The 17,086-nt window shown below is 44.4% G+C and overlaps 1 protein-coding gene across 1 annotated transcript; it reads left to right on the forward strand.

Moving 5' to 3' along the window:
- The first annotated feature begins 11,679 nt into the window (after positions 1–11,679).
- LOC134505408 (galanin receptor 2b-like) lies at positions 11,680–16,727 on the forward strand. The gene is made up of 2 exons (XM_063315092.1): positions 11,680–12,053; positions 15,944–16,727. Exons 1-2 carry the CDS (start codon positions 11,680–11,682, stop codon positions 16,725–16,727), a joined length of 1,158 nt encoding a protein of 385 aa, XP_063171162.1.
- Positions 16,728–17,086: the final 359 nt, after the last annotated feature.

A 17,086-nucleotide genomic window follows, 5' to 3' on the forward strand; every position in this document is an offset into this window, starting at 1 on the left:
GCAATGGTCAGATAAGAGGCAGCTGAGCCTGCAGACGGAATGGGAGTGGAGAAAGCTAGTCTGAAAATATATCACTTCTCCCCTCCCTAGTTCTCTGGAAAGTAAAGGCAAGGGAGGGAAGAAGTTCTTGCAAGATCCCCATGCTTGCAACACAATCCCTAAATCATTCAAAAAATAAAATTCCCTTCTCACCCCTATGGGTGGGCTGTGTCTTCTTCAATCTTGGGTCCTCTACCAGAGGCCTGGGAGTGTGAGGGTTCTGTGCAGGATCTTAGCTGTTCCTAGCACTGCACTCTTCTGGACAGAGAGCTCTGAGGTTGTTCCTGGGATCTGTTGGAGCCCTTCTCCCAGCTTGGGAGTCACAGCCCCGAGGGCTCCTACCACCACTGGGACCACTTTGGCCTTCACTTGCCACAACCTCTCTAATTCTTCCTGCGGGCCCTGGTACTTCTCCAGCGTCTCATACTCCTTCTTCCTGATGTTGCTCTCACTTGGCACTGCTACATCTATCACCACCGCTGTCTTCTGGTCCTTGTCTACCACCATGATGTCTGGTTGACTGGCCAGTACCTGCCTGTCCATCTGGATCTGGAAGTCCCACAGGATCTTAGCCCTGTCATTCTCCATGACCTTCTGTGGAATCTCCCATCTGGACTTGGAGGGTCTAGCCCATACGCTGTGCAGATGTTCCTGTACACAGTGCCAGCTACTTGGTTGTGCCGTTCAGTGTCTGCTGTTCCTGCCAGCATCTTACACTCACCATGATGTGTTGGACTGTCTCTGAGGCGCCTCTGCACAGTCTGCACCTCAGGTCCTGTCTAGTGTGGTAGACCCCTGCTTCTGTGGATCTGGTGCTGAGTGCCTGTTCTTGTGCTGCTATGGTCAGTGCCGCAGTGCTGTCTTTTAGTCCAGCCCTTTCCAACCACCGGCAGGATTTCCCAAGGTCAGCCTCCTCAGACAGACAGACAGACAGACAGATGGATTGACAGACAAACCGATAGACAGATTTTTCTTGGCCTTAAAATATTTTGTTTATGCATTATAAGCAGACAATCAATTCAGAGAGAAAGGAATGCTTGCCTTTTTTTTCTTCTTCCAAAGCAGCTGCAAGGTTGCAATTGCAGTGGCTCCTGTTGCTGAAGAAACCTGATGTCCTTGGAGCTGGGTTGGTGGGAATAAGCTGCCTTGAAATCAATTGTCCTCAGAGCAGCACATATAGGATTGTTTTATGCAATGAGCAAGGCAGCTGTACGTTCTGGAGGGGAAAAACAGCATTTAGGTGAAGTATTTGTACTGGGAAAAAAGAAAAGTGGGTGGGTGGGAAGCCCTTGTTACAATGTTACTTGGCAAGCAAGTTGATTGCTTATATCCTACATTAGTTTCAGTTTAATTTATCAAAATATACAGTCATTGACCAGGGACACTGAAGTTAAAAAATACATTACCCAGCCTTCAGTAAAAACCTATTCATGCCCGGAGAAGCAATCAGGTCCAAAACCTTTCCATTGCCATAACGATGGTACACATTTTGGCTACAGTTGTAGAGACTTTGCAATCCAGGTTGTTTAGTAGGTAGCACAGGATTGCCATATGAACACAGGTTGAGTAGTTTGTAATTAGAAGGGAGATTAATTCTGCCATCCAAAAATGGTGGATAGGACATTTCAGAAGCACATGCGCTATGCTCTCGGTTTCCAAGTCTGAGCAAATACATGAATGCTTTTGGTAAGGAATTGCATTGCATCTACCCAGAAGTCCCATTGAGGGGAGAGCACCCAAATGTGCCAGTGTGAGGGCCCTCCTATGTGTAATGGTATGTGGGAATGACCTTGGGAGACAGGAGGAAGAGCCACAGACTAGTCAGATAAGAGGCAGCTGAGCCCACAGAAAGAATGGAGACACGGCAAATGTCTCAGAAGGGACCCCCCAAGTTTCTTGGACTGTAAAGGCGAGCAGGGAGAGATGTACTTTCAGACTTGCAAGATTCTGGTATGTAACCTTACAATAAGAATAGAGCTAGATAGACTACCTTGCAAGACTGACACAGTGAGATGGGACTAATAGATGATACAGGTATTGGGGAACTGTAAAAGGGCTGTGTGCGAGCTCATTGTAGCAGAGATGAGAAGTGTTGGTTCTCTCTTTGTAAACTAAGATCTAAAATTCTGTTTCAGCTGTCTCTGGGCTTTATCCAAGCTTAGCATGGATACAGGATTGGGAGGTGTTAGCCCTTCAAGGTAGCCCAGATAAGAAGTACAACTATGAGTACTAACTCTATCTTTATTGTAAGGTTACATTAACAGGATCTTGCAACTCCCTCACCTTCACGGTCCAAGAAACTAGGGAGGGTCCCTTCTGAAATGCTTCTCATGTCCCTTCTGTTTATGTGGGCTGAGACATCTTTTGCACGATTGTTGCCTAGTCTGCAGCTCTTCCTTCTGTCTCCCAAGGTCATCCCCACATGCCATTATAGGAAGTGAGCCCACAGTGAGCCTGGCCATCTATTGTTATTTCTTCCATGAAGAGAGCTTGGTATCTCTTTGTCAGAATTAGTTGGGCTGGAGATCCATCTCCCCAAATTTGTTTATGCCAGTACTTAAACCAATAGAGTCATAATTGAGCCTTGATTGAGATTCAGCCAAATTTTAGCCCGAAAAGCACATTAACAATCCAACAGGGAACTCAGAGCGAGGATCTCAGAAAAATTAAATTGAACAGCCACTAAGGAATGGATATCCTCGTAAGTGGAAAATTGCATGCTGCACAGCAAAACACTTTTGACTTCAGAAAGTGTTATTGCAGCAGGCACATCCCTGTTACCTTTATGGGCTGAATATCTAATGATCACATTAGAGGCTGCTTGGACTCCCAAAGCAAGGTTTGAAGGCTTCTGAGAAGATTGCTAGAAATAAATGCCAGCCTTTGGCACTTGGAAGCCTTCACCTGCTCATTTTGATAGTTATTCATCTTCCAGAGATGGGATGGTTAGCAAGCTGCTGGGTGAGTATGACCACCTTGGTCTTTCTGTGAAACAGACAAAATTGCAGCATTATCAGCATAGAGCAGAATGGAGATTGGTCTATTGGCCAGAGAGGGGAGATGGATTTTGGCTTTGGGAAGATCCTGAACAATATCATTGATATAAACATTGAGCAATCTAACTGCCTTGGATGTTGGGCTAGGATCAGTCAGTTCTCCACTATCTGAGCACTGGATCTGCACTGTAGTCTCTTCATGCAACATCATAATTAGTTGCAGAAGCTAGCAATCAGTGGAGGAAGCCGCTCTTTTAGCCACAACCTCTCACAAGGGATTGTATCAAACGCTGCTTTGAAGTCTATGAAAGCAGCATAGAGAACACCTCCAGGTACATTAGTATACTTGGCAGAGAGGTGGTGCAAAGGGATGCATTGATCGGCAATAGAAAATCCTGATCTAAAACCAGCTTGCTCTATTGCTAAGATTCTTTTTTGGACCAGCCACTTGCTGCTAAATATCTTGTTAAAAAGATGTTTAGCATATAATTTGCTAATTATACTTTTTTTTTAATCTGCTCAATTGTGTCCAGTTCTTGGAGACTGTCTGGACAAGTCCCTGCAGTTTTCTTGGCAAGATTTCAGAAGTGGTTTGCCATTGCCTCCTTCCTAGAAAGTGACAGGCCCAATGTCACCCAGCTGGCTTCGTGTCCAAGGGAGGACTAGAATTCTTGGTCTCCCGATTTCTAGCCTGGTGCCTTAACCGCTACACCAAACTGACTCTAATTATATGTAGTAGGCTGATAGGATGATAGCTGGATTGATTCTGTTGCCTTATGATGGAATTGGCCTGTTCCTTGGAGATGGGTAGGAAGGGGTTAGTTAGTGAATAAGGGGGCCACCACCAATGAGCATTTCTGGGAGGATAAAGACCCCTTCCAGGACTTTTGCCACTTTTGAGATAGGCAATTAAGTTCATTACCTCTGGTCTGGAGACTGGGGAGAGAATTAAATTGTTGGATATATGTCAGAATCCCTGGGGTGGTTTGGAACAACGCATGATAGTGAGTATCCAGGTCTCATATGATATTAGATTATCCATTCTAATGGATACGTCTTTTGGTTTTGGGAATTGTAACCAGAGTATCATGGGTTATATGTTCTTGTGATGGTTTTAATCTTTGTTGCCCAGAGTCACTACTGTCAGGGCAGCTCTGTAAATCAACTTTTTTTAATCCGTTCAATTGTGTCCAATTCTCAGAGACTGCCTGGACAAGTCCCTGCAGTTTTCTTGGCAAGGTTTTTCAGAAGTGGTTTGCCATTGCCTCCTTCCCAGGGCTGAGAGAGAGGGACTAGCCCAAGGTCACCCAGCTGGCATTGTGCCCAAGACAGGACTAGAACTCTCAGTCTCCTGGTTTCTAGCCCAGTGCCTTAACCATTACACCAAACCGGCTCTCATAAATCACATAAACAAACAAATTATAAATAAATACATTTTATATATGTTCGTGGTGGAAGAAATTGCCCTGGATCCAAGAAATTGCCCTGAATCCAGTGCTGCTCATTTCTGTTGCAACACACACAAAAAAACAGGTGGAGCTTCAATTGTACCATTGTAGTTGCCATCTTGACTTTTTTGACTGCCCTGCTGACATTTCTGCTTGGCTGCATCAAAGCTGGACTTGAAACTTTTCCCAGATCTGGTTTCTTGAAAACTTCTCTACCCCTGCTGTTAAGAAACATTAAGAAATCTTCAGGTGGATGATTTGTTTAGTTGGACTTCTATGAAGAGAATTCCCTTTAGGAATTACCTTCCAAGTCAGAATCTCCACTTGGGGCTCTCCATTTGGGGACATGAAGCGAAAGCATTTTTGTGTGTCCTGCTAGGCAAGGCACACTGAAAGAACTACATCCCTGTCTCTGATTTTGAAACATTTGCACAGGTATGGGATATAGAAATCTTAAACTAGTTTAGATAAAGTGAAAATAATGTCATCTCTCAGGCGTGATGGAGCAGATGATACTGCAATGAAAAAAGATGCTCACAGAATAATCATTTGCTTTTCAGCATCGAGCAGAGATTTCTGAGAAACCAGATGTGATTTGTCTCTTGCTGTATTGTTATGATAAGAAACAGCCATGTGAATATAAAAATTATCCGATGGCACTTTAATTGTCTGATGGGCAACCAACAAATGTTAGGGGGTTTCAGCTCCCGGACTTGTTCCTAAAGCCCAGGCTTTAAGGCTCTGCGAGCTTTTCAATTCATGGTCCTCTTCATCTGCCCTGGGTGTGACCCACCATGCCCAAGCTTTCTGAAGAGGTGGGTTGCATTCCCACAACATCCTTCATCTGGCTACTGAATTAGCCCATTTTCTAGGGTTGTATTATATGCTGAACAATTAACTAACCCCAGAGGCTGGGCTCATTCAGCTTGTAAATCTGGAAAAAAAAACGAGCAAGGTGGAAGCTGACCCTTGCAATGTTATGCAAATGCAACCACACAATCTTTCATTGACCTGGGTAAATGTGTTGTGTGAACACAGCTCCTGAGTTACCCAGCCAGGAAGAGAAGAATCCTTCCTTTGAGCATCCACACACTCAGATACTTCTCATCATTAACCTATGTCGCTGTAGCCCACCCTCCATTTTTATTTTGTCCCTTGAAGCCAATGATCCAGGAAACAGAAATGGGTGAAGGGAACGCTGAAATATTGAAGCCATTTTTTCATCTCCTTGGAACATCCCTGGCTGGTACTTCCAGTTGAAGAAGGGTCCAGGGAAACAATTCCTTTCTGGGCCCTTCCCTTGGGTAAGAAGCTGCCCAGGAAGGATTGTGCAAACCAAGGAGAGGACCTTCTCACTCTCTCCTTGGCCGCCCAGTCAGTAGTCTGAAATTCTCCTCTCCTCTGCAAGTATTTCCAAAACCAAATTCTCTTTGATCAAATCAAGTGGGAAGTGGGAAGAAAGAGGACAGCAGCATTTTTCAGGATATTAGTTCATCTACTATTCTAAGCCTGAATCAAACAGACCACTTTAGGTCATAAGAAGATGCGTGTGACCTCTTCTTCCCCTTCCCCTTTCCCTTTCCCCTCCCCCCTCCTCCTCCTAGGAACAGGGATGGGGAACCTGCATTGTGGCTTTTCAGATAGTGCTGAATTGCAACTCCCAGAAACCTGAGACAGCTGGGCCAACAGGAAGAGCTGCGGGGTGGTGTAGTTCAGTCTCTGGAGAGCCCCGGGTTGGGGACAGCTCCGTAATGGAAGGTGGGCAAGGCATCCTTTGAGCTGCGTGCAGGGCAAGTGGAGAGAGCATCCTATCCATAGGAAAGACCAGGATGGTCTAAAGTCATAAGAAGGCTAAAGGAAGTGAGGATGAAGAGGGATCCCAGCCTGGTCCAGCAAATGCCAGGTACCATTGCCTGCGTGCAGAAGGAGGCGGGAGGACCTCGAGGTGGCACCAGAGAGGCAGGAAGCACCAGAGACAGGGAGAGAGAGAGAGAGAAAGGGAGGGAAGGAGGGAAGGAAGGACGGAGACGAGAGGGGGAAAGGCATTGATCTGCTTGGAAGACTTTCTCTCATCTTTGCAGAGTAGAAACAGCAGGGAAGAAAAGAAGGAGCAGTGAACCAAAGCTGGGAGCCAGCAGCCCTACGGTGCCATCCCAGCAAACAAGGTAGGTTGGATCCTTGCACAAGGCTTTGATGATGCTTGCTGTCCACAGTTCCAGGAGGGATCGTGGTCACATCAGGGACACAACCTTTGAACATCCGGAGTCTGGGCAGCAGCGCTCCAGATCCACACATTTCGCCCAAAGGCAAAAGCTCTCATGAGCTTATTATGTCTTTGGGTGAAATGTTTGGGTTGGGAATGTTGCTGCTAGACTCCTTCTGGTTGACTTCTATAACGTGACTCTTCTCCTACGATGTCTACGACTGTTGAAAAGAAGCCTCATATTCCTTAGAAGCAATTTGGTGACAATTCATTATTGACAGAGGGGAAGATTTGTGTTTGAGTGTGAGTGTGAGTGTGTGTGTGTGTGTAAGAGAGGAGAGAGAAACCACACAGGGTCAATTTAAAACCAGCAAGAACTCTAAATTGCAATAGGAACTGTCTACAACAGTGTTTCTCAACCTTGGCAACTTTAAGGCATGTGGACTTCAACTCCCAGAATTCCCCAGCCAGGCTTGCTGGCTGGGGAATTCTGGGAATTGAAGTCCACTTGCCTTAAAGTTGCCAAGGTTGAGAAACACTGGTCTAGAGGCTCAACCCCCACTGGTCCTGCCCCCAGGTTCATTCCCACAACCAGTGCCAAGGTTCTAAAAATGAGAGACACTGGAATAACATTTCAGCCTCAAGTCACTCCCTGCAACTGCATCAAGAACTTAGTAGTTAGGAGACAGGCTTTCTTTTGCCACCCACAGTTTGCACAGCCAAGTTCCAGAACTGAAAACAGGCTTAGGACTACGTGATGATGGATCTTGGGTCAAATCAAGCTTTGTGCATCATGAAATTAATATATATTGTTTGCAGGTGCTTGGTAGATCTCTGATATTTTTGGAGGAATAGATGTGTGCATTCTAAGATGTTTGGGGAAGAAATAGATGTCAGAAAATATTTTTTTTATCCTACCCTTTCTCCAAAGAGGAATCGAGTTTTGTGCATCATCAGATAAGTCTACATTTCCTGTTTTAGCCTCGCACTCGTCCAGTCTGGACTGAGTGTGACCAGTCCAAAGGCACCTGTAAAAAAACAGGAAAAAAATAAACCTTTCTGATGAAGCTCTATCCATATAAAAGAGATCAACAGCTGAGACTGCCAATGCCTCAATCTTAAACGCTGCCCATAGTTTATATTAGATGTTAAAACCGCAACCTTCTGAATTAACATCAACCTCTTTTCCAGACTGTTTTGATTTTAATTAGTGGGGAAATAGCTGACTTCCCCCATATTTTTTCTTTTGTCTCTTTTTGCTTTTAAGGGTTGAGTGTCTTTGCAGCACATCAGAAAAAGTTCAAAAGCAATTATAAAGTGAGTATAACTGGGTATAAATTGAGAAATGTGCTTCCTTCCTTCTTTGATGTGTTTCTCTTGACAGTCAATTGTGATTATAAAGCTACATATGCCCCTCTCCTGTAAAATAAAAGGCTAAAGGAATTTCTGCAGTTGAATGGTAGGATACACACAAAATAAACAGATTGAACTAATTTTGGACTGCAGTTTATCGCTGGAGTTGGACTTCTGCATTGTGATTGACATGGGGCCACCCTTGAAGCTGCCTAGCAGCTTCAGCTAATACAGAGATATAGAGACGTGAAGCCCACACCTGAAAAGGAGATATGGCATCTCGTAAATACAGAATTCTTGCACTGGATGCTTTATTCTGTCCAGCTCCAAACTGCTGGGTTGCAGCCTTTCATTGTGGTCCAACTTAGCATTTTCAAGATGCAGTGGAGTTTAGCTCCTGTAATTCTCAGCAACAGAAGACTGTTCTCCAAATCAGGAGTGGAGAACATGCAGCTCAGCAGATGAATCACAGCTCCCAGCAAACCCAGGGAGGATGGAGAGGATACTGGGAATTGTGATTTTACAAGGTCCAATGCCTGCCCCCTCCTCCCTACCCCTGCACCAGATTCTTTAATTAAAACCTTAGGCAGGGTGTTCACTTTTAAGATTTTGGTGTTAAAACTTGTTGCAGCTTTTTCATTTTAATTCTACTGTATCTACTTGTAGAAGTCTATCATGGGCATTTTAACAAGTGTGGGGGAGGAATTATTTCTTAATTAGCTGACAGCTTCTGTTATAATTCACAAAGGTCTACAGATCTTATTTCAGGTGGAAATTAAGGCCCCAAGGAAGTAGAATTGCAGTTCTTCTCCTGGGTCTAGGATGCTGCCATTTCCTTCTGAAACCCCTACCAGTGGCTCTACTTGAGAATAATGTGGGGTATTTTTTCTGCAGTGCATCTACCCACCCAGTTAGGGGGCAATACCTAGACAACCTTGTCTGATACTGAAGAAGCTAAGCAGAGCATGTTCAAAAATGTCAAGATGTTGACCATGATGGTGCAATTGAAACTCTGCCTGTTTTTCATGTGTGGCCCATAAAAACCAGGTGGAGCTTCAACTGCACCATCATGGCCACCACCTTGATGTTTTTGACCAGACCCTGGAAACAACCCTGCTAAGCAGAGTTTGACGTGGTTGGTTGTTGAGCAGGAGGCCACCAGGGAAATCCAGTTGTTTTGAGTCATCTGGGATGTAGAAAAAACACCACATATTGGAAGAAGCCAAGGCCAGACCACATCCAGAAAAGCACATGGCTAACTCACACAATCATAGCCAGTTACCGGATTCCAAGTTAGCCAGCCTGTTACATTATGCACTGCCATTCAGAGGCTGTAATGTGCTTCAAGTGATATGCTAGTCAAAACCACAGAGATAACACCATGACCTGATTCACATTTTGCACTAAGCCATGGTTTGCTTAATCACAATCTGATGAATAAATGAATTGGCTAGGTTTGTCAAACCATGGCTTTCGTTGGACCCACACAAGGGATTAAACCCAAGCCATACAAATTATATTACAAGCTTCCAATCTCTAGTTTCTAAATTGGGTCTTGTTAAAACTGTGTGCCCAGGGAAAGGTGCAGGGTTGTTGAGAGGGGGGAGAGAGGGTCAAAAAAGTCAAGATGGTAGCTATGACTGTTTCATTGAAGCCCCACCCCTTTTTATATGCCTTACAAAGCAGGTTAAAAAGAATGGGGCTTTAGTTGCACAGTCACTGCTCCCATCTTGACGTTTTGACCCCTTCCTTCCCTGCAGATACCCCTGGAAAGATGGAATTAAAACTCAACTCTGTGCAAATAGCATGACTGTTAATTTAGCAGAAGAGAATCCAAAGATACTTGTCGGAGGAAAGAGATGGGTGGGAGTTTAAGCCATATATTTCTCCAGTGCAATAAAACCAATGTTCTTGGCAAGTGTATTTATTTACCCCTTGACTCTTGAATAAAGAATGAGCGTGGCTTTGCTTCAGTGTAATCTATCATCCTTGGGGTCAACTGAGAGCAGAAAATGCCAGTATTAAAGCTACAGCAGCAGCTAAAGATGAAGTGGTAAAATAAAACTTTGGGATTCATTGTTGGGTTTTTCGCTCATGCATAAATCAGCATGGAATATTCTTTTTCCAGTGACCATATATGCAGATTAAAGACTTCTAAAAAGAGAGAGAGAGACCAGGATACTTTGATTGGCAGCAGATAATTGGACTTGGTTTTAAACCTTCAGTTCTCAAGGTGCTTGCTGGCAAAGCCAGCATTTACCAAGTCCAAATGGGGTTATTAACGCAGCCACCTTCTTGTCATGGCCTTAAGAAGCTGTAAATTTCACCCTGGATGAATTCCCAAGAGTATTTTTGAAGCTCCGTTTGTGATATGCCTTAATGAGAGAGCAGCAGAGTTTGCTCCTTTAAAGTGGAATTTAAAAACTTTTGGGATGTGCCATAGCTTTGGGGCATTAACTAGTGAAGATCAGGATCGTACCCTGAGCAGTCACTGACTGTACAGATCTACGGCAACCACAGCTTCACAATACTTAGAAACACAGAAGGTATCTTTGAAGTTGTCAAGCCTGTCCCCACAACAGATATATGTGATGTACAATGCACTACACAATCTTGAACCGAGATGCTGTCTAGGGAATGGTCGGATAAGAGATGGCACAGCCCACAGCTGCATAATGGGTGGAGAAAGAGGCTCAAAACAGACCCTCCCTAGCTTCCCAGGCTGTAAAGGAGACAGCGAGAGATTTGTACTTCCAGACTTGCAAGATGTGGCGGATTTCAGTAATGCTGCTGGTTCTCAGGAAGGAGGGAGCACATTCCAAGGAGGGGAGTGAGGTAAGAGAAAACACAGTCCAGGGTTGGAATGTGGGAAGACTAAGAGGTTCAGACTAGCCCCGCCCTAGAGCCTTCCCCAGTTATTTCCCTTTAGGTTAGGTAGAGTGGCTTCTGTCTGGCAAGATTCTGTCTATATGGTGTGAGCAAATAAAGAACTGAAGTTTGGCTGGATTGATTCTCTGAAGTTCTTGGGCTGGGCCTGACAAAGATTCTATTAATGTAGCCTTACTGTAAAGTAGAATGAGCTCATCTGGTCGTGATTCCTGTCTGGTCTGGTCCACCTGGGAAGGCTGACATCAATCTTCCAATCTGAAAGTACAATTTTCCCGCCATCTCCTTTACAGCCTGGGAAGCTAGGGCGGGTCCCTTCTGAGCCTTTTTCTCCTCCCATTATGCAGCTGTGAGCTATGCCATCTCTTATCTGACCATTCCCTAGGCAGCGTCTTTTCACCCTGTCTTTCAAGGACATACCATTACATATGGGCAGGTCCATCTGATACTCTGTGCAAGAAGCTTCTACACAGGCTTGGCTGCTCGTCAATGAGTACCAGCCATGTTCCACAGTCAGAGGCAGCAGCCACTGAAGGCTGGTTAGATAGGAGCAAACTGTAGAAGACCTGCTTGCCTTTATACACCCTGGAAGTCTCTGGCTGGTATCTAAGAAGAAGGAAGACTGTTCTGCTTGTGTATAAAGCTTAGAATCTGGGGTTTAGGGGGCTTTTAGATTATCTCATGATGGGCTCCTCAACCTCTCTTTTGTTCTTCTCCATCTGTTTGCCCACAGATTGTTTTTGTTCTTAAAACAATGTCTGAACAAGAAGAACTTGCCAGTTTGGCTGGACCCTGGAATTCTTCTGACCTTGGCCAGTTCAGCCCCACCAAGGTAGCCATTCCGGTGGTCTTCTCCCTCATTTTTCTGTTGGGTACAGTTGGGAACAGTCTGGTCTTGGCGGTGCTCCTGCAGAACAGCCAGATGGGCTGCAACAGCACCAACCTCTTCATCCTCAACCTCAGCTTGGCTGACCTGTCCTTTATCATCTTCTGCGTGCCATTCCAGGCCACCATCTACTCCACCGAGGGCTGGCTCTTTGGCTCGTTCATGTGCAAAGCTGTCCATTTCTTCATCTACCTCACTATGTATGCCAGCAGTCTCACACTGGCCGCTGTCTCCGTGGACAGGTAATCTGACCCTCTCCTCTATGACCCAGACCGGGTTCAGGCCCTACGGTGAGCACCAATGGGGCTGGGTGCTACGGAGAGCTTTGCACCCCATAATTTATGGCTTAGTCTATCTGGGAAAGTGGGTGCGGAGCCTGTAAAGTGGCTGTATTACTAGGGAAACTGAGTGCACTCTTCTGCAGATTGAGGTTTTTTTTAATGGTTTTCATTGTTTTTAAGTTTTTAAAATGATTTTCGTTATTATTGGTTATTTTGTTGTGTTTTTTGTTGTGTTTTTTAACTTTGTACGCCGCTCAGAGTCATGTACAGGTAGTCCTCGCTTAACAACCATTTGTTTAGCGACGGTTCAGACTTACAAAGGTGCTAAAACCTGACTTGCAACTGGTCCTCGTGCTTACGACCATTGCAGCATCCCTGCAATCATGTGATCACGATTCAGGTGCTTGGCAGCTGGTTCACATTTACAACCGTCACAGTGTCCCACAGTCATGTGATTGCCATTTTCGACCTTCCCAGCCGGCTTCTGGCAAGCAAAATCAGCGGGGAACCTCATGATTTGCTTAACGACCACGTGGGTCACTTAATGCCCACAGTGATTCACTTAACAACCACCTCAAAAACGGTTGTAAAATTGGGTCAGATTCACTAAATGACAACTTAATGTAGCAACCAAAATTCCAGTCCCAGTTGTGGTCGTTAAGTGAGGACTATGTGTATGTGAGATGAGCAGCTATAAAAATTTACCAAATAAATAAATAAAATCCATGAATCCAGCCATGATTTAGTCAGTAAATTGCAGTTAAATCAATTAAGGCAGGGATGTTTATTTATTTATTTATTTATTTATTATTTAAATTTTGTTGCTGCCCATCTTGCCCAAAAGAGGGACTCTGGGGGGTTGTATTGTAGTAGGGAAAAAAATGGGACATTTAGGTTTTGGTTGCTTTGTGTTACGTTCTGTTTCAAACCAAGCAAACAAAAATAACGAGCTGTCTTTCACTTAAGTAAATAAAAACATGTTGGATATCTTATTTATTAAAAATCTTTCTCTACCAATTATTGTTCCGAAGAATCTCTAATGCTCCCAGGCTACAAGCACATTTTGCTAGAAGGCTAAGAAGTTCCTAAGCAGAAGGGTATACTTCTATTTGCCTCTAAGGACCCTTACAGTGTTAAAAAAAATTAGTCACAAATTCTGCTGGAAGAATATTTTAGACAGTTCTATGCTCAGTTCTATGCTCCTAAGGGGACGCGGTGGCGCTGCGGGTTAAACCGCTGAGCTGTCGATCGGAAGGTCGGCGGTTCGAAACCGCGCGGCGGGGTGAGCTCCCGTTGCTAGTCCCAGCTCCTGCTCACCTAGCAGTTCGAAAACATGCAAATGTGAGTAGATCAATAGGTACCGCTTCGGCGGAAAGGTAACGGCGTTCCATGTCGTCATGCTGGCCACATGACCATGGAGGAAGTGTCTTTGGACAAACGCCGGCTCTTCGGCTTTGAAACGGAGATGAGCACCGCCCCCTAGAGTCGGACTCGACTGGACTTTACGTCAAGGGAAACCTTTACCTTTACTACCTATGCTCATGGCCTTTGCAGTGGGCAGAATGTTAGTAAGTGTGCTGGTGTGTGTGCATGTGTGGCAGCTTTCCAGTCTGCTTTCTAAAAATCTTAGAAAAGGTATACCACTGAAAGTAACATACCAACAGCACTGCTACCTTTCAAAAGAGGACTTACATCGGGGAAATTTGCGTTTTAAAAGTCTGCATGAAATGTACATGTAAAAGAGCAAAAGCCAAGCAATTCGTGTCTGTGTGTGTCTGTGTCTGTCTCTGTGTGTGTGTTTAAAAGGCTATTGGACAGCTAATTGATTATGTGCCATCATTAGGGAATTAGGGAAAGATGCATAGAATACATCGATGTATGCTAAGAGACTGTTGTGAACAAAGTTACCTTTCCTGTGTGTGGATTTAAAACCTATAGGAAAAGGAAAAAAAACTGGATTACTGTCCTATTAATGACAGGATTTTTAGCACCTTGCAAATTATCAGGTGAATCTCTGTCAAAAATAAATATTATTTTTCCATACAAACCAATCATTTTTCCTTGGAGTCCACGAGGCAGAAATTCTCCTTGGGAGTCTCTGAATCCCTGGAGTTTCTAGTGCAGTAGAATTCATGGCTGGAACATAAATTCATAATTTCAATCGCCCCAACAAACGCCATGCTTTCTGTTACCTTATTTTACTTCAGAATTAGAGCATCTTGCTTCATGGTATTAACATAATGCTCAAAGCACTTTATAATCAAAGATGCAGACGCCACCAACAGGCAGAGGGAATAAATTTCAATATTCACATTACCTCTTCATCTTAACACAATGGAAGGAACTGCAATGGCTAATCATGAAAAGGCCGCCAGATTTTACCAAGCTGCGTAGTCTCAAGGAAATAGAGCCCTATGCTTTTTAACAACCAGATTTATGCAAATATAAGCACCCATGCATATATATTAGAGGCTGTTTCATAATGAGAATGCCAAACCAGAAGCTCTTAATCATCGTTTGTTGAATAAGCCACAACCAGATGGCTTCACCTGTCACATTAAGCCCAAAGTAAGCAACCTTATAGCTTTGCAAGTTGTGTGAAAACAGCCTCTGCTGCTTATATTCAACAGCCTTATTCCATATCCTGAATTAATCCATGTTTTGGGTTTCCACAATACACAAGTTGAGCTTGTTCTACTTATACAGTCATTTGCTTTGTCATATTTTGCACGTCCCAACATCCAGCCTAGAAGTCCTCAGCCTATTTGCCCAACATCCCACATTGTCTGTGTTCCAACAACATGCTTAACTACATCACCCAAAAACCTAATGGCTATACTATATTAGCAAAATAGCCTAAGTTTTAAGCTTGCTTAGTTATTTTCTGGCTTAGTTAATCTATGACCCATTTTTGACTCAATACTCTAACCATATAGCGCAATGGGTGACCCCAGTCATGGTCTATGAAAACATGTTTTTTCATTCTAATTTGCTAAAGAAATCATAACCAACAAAGTTTGCGCTCTGTGTTGAGGTGTGCCCAGATCATGCTAAACTATAGTTTACTAAATGAAATCACAATGGCCTGGATTCACAGGACATACTAAACCAAAACCAAACCAAACCACATTGTGGTTTAGCATGATGGGTGAACCTAGTGACACGTAACAGTATGTGGGACAGACCTTGGGAGACAGGGCAAAGGGATTCTGCCTAGGGAATGGTCAGGTAAGAGAAGGCATAGCCCGCAGCTGCATAGTGGGTGGGGCAAGAGGCTTAGGAGGGTGCATAGTGCATAGTGAGGCAAGAGGCTCAGAAACCCTCCCTAGTTTCCTGGGCTATAAAGGAGACAGGGGGAGAATTGTACTTTCAGATTTGCAAGATTCTGTTAATATATTTTACAATAAAGTAGAATTAGCTCATCTGGTTGTGTTTCCTGTCTGGTCTACCTGGTAAGCCTGACGTCAATCTGGCAAGTCTGAAAGTACAATTCTCCCACCATCACCTTTACTGCCCGAGAAACTAGGGAGGGTCCCTTCTGAGCCGCTTTCTCCTCCCATTATGCAGCTGTGAGCCAAGCCGTCTCTTATCTGACCGTTCTCTAGGCAGCATCTCTTCACCCTGTCTCCCAAGGCCTTTCCCACATACCATTGCACACATTCAGGCAACAGGAATGTTACACTTTCACAAGAACACTCACTGTTTTCCTTTGCAAGAGATGGGAGGAACCATCATGGGGAAACATGATGTTTTGCAGTGTTTAATGTCTACTATTCTCACTGTCCCTTGCTTCTGATCATATACAACATATATATGTTTAGCGATTCCTGACGTAGCTGACTTTTCGATAGGTATTTGGCCATTCGCTATCCGTTGCACTCCCGGGAATTACGCACTCCCTACAGTGCGGTGGTGACAACGGTGATCATCTGGGGCGTCTCCATGATCTTTTCAGGGCCCTACCTGAGCTACTACGACTTGATTCAATGGGAGGACAGCTACATCTGCATGCCAGGGTGGGAGGAATGGAAGCGCAAGGTCATGGACACCAGCACCTTCATCTTTGGCTACATCATCCCAGCACTTATTGTCAGTCTCTCCTACACCAGGACAATTAAATATCTCTGGACGTCCGTGGATCCTTTGGCGGACGTGTTGGAGTCCAAGAAAGCTAAGCGGAAAGTGACTAAAATGATTATCATTGTTACCATCCTCTTCTGCTTGTGTTGGCTGCCCTACCATGTGGTTGTGCTCTATTACCTCTATGGAGACTTCCCATTCAACCAAACTACCTATGCTTTCCGCCTGCTGTCTCACTGTATGGCATATGCCAACTCTTGCCTCAACCCCATTGTCTATGCCTTGGTCTCCAAGCACTTCCGCAAGGGCTTTAAGAAGGTGTTTAAATGTCTGCTGAGGAAGAAACCATGGAACAAAGTCCATGCAGTCCATGCCACTCTCACTGTGCGTGGTACTCAGGTCGGCTCCACAAACATGTCCCGGGTGAATGAAGATAATGGACAACTGGATGTGTGTGAACTGGATCCAAGGTCCATCATGGTCCCATCATCCCCTGCATTTCATAAGCCAAATTGGAGTGGGACTTCAGAAAAGGGTGCCAAATGCTTCCATTAAGGTCATAATTCATGGTTTATTTTCTTTTTTCAGTGTACATCACAGTCATGCACAGCATGCAAGTGTATTCTCCCTTCTAGTGAGGACATAGAACTTACTGTATCTGTGGGGATTTGGGGAAAAGTCTCTATAAACTGTTCAAGGGCTAGGAGATGCACATTGCTTTCAAGAGGAGGCCTGTTCCCTACGGATCTCATCTCCTCTCTCTAGCCAAAAGCATATGACCAGTGCAGTGTTCATCCATGATGACATCAAAATGATGCCATCTGCATGTTGTACATGATGTAATTAGGACATCTGATGCAAGTATGTAAGTCATATCATTTCCATGATTGTATCATTACGTATGTGTCATCACA

The sequence above is a fragment of the Candoia aspera genome, chromosome 14 (assembly GCF_035149785.1).
Source record: "Candoia aspera isolate rCanAsp1 chromosome 14, rCanAsp1.hap2, whole genome shotgun sequence".
NCBI lineage: Eukaryota > Metazoa > Chordata > Lepidosauria > Squamata > Boidae > Candoia > Candoia aspera.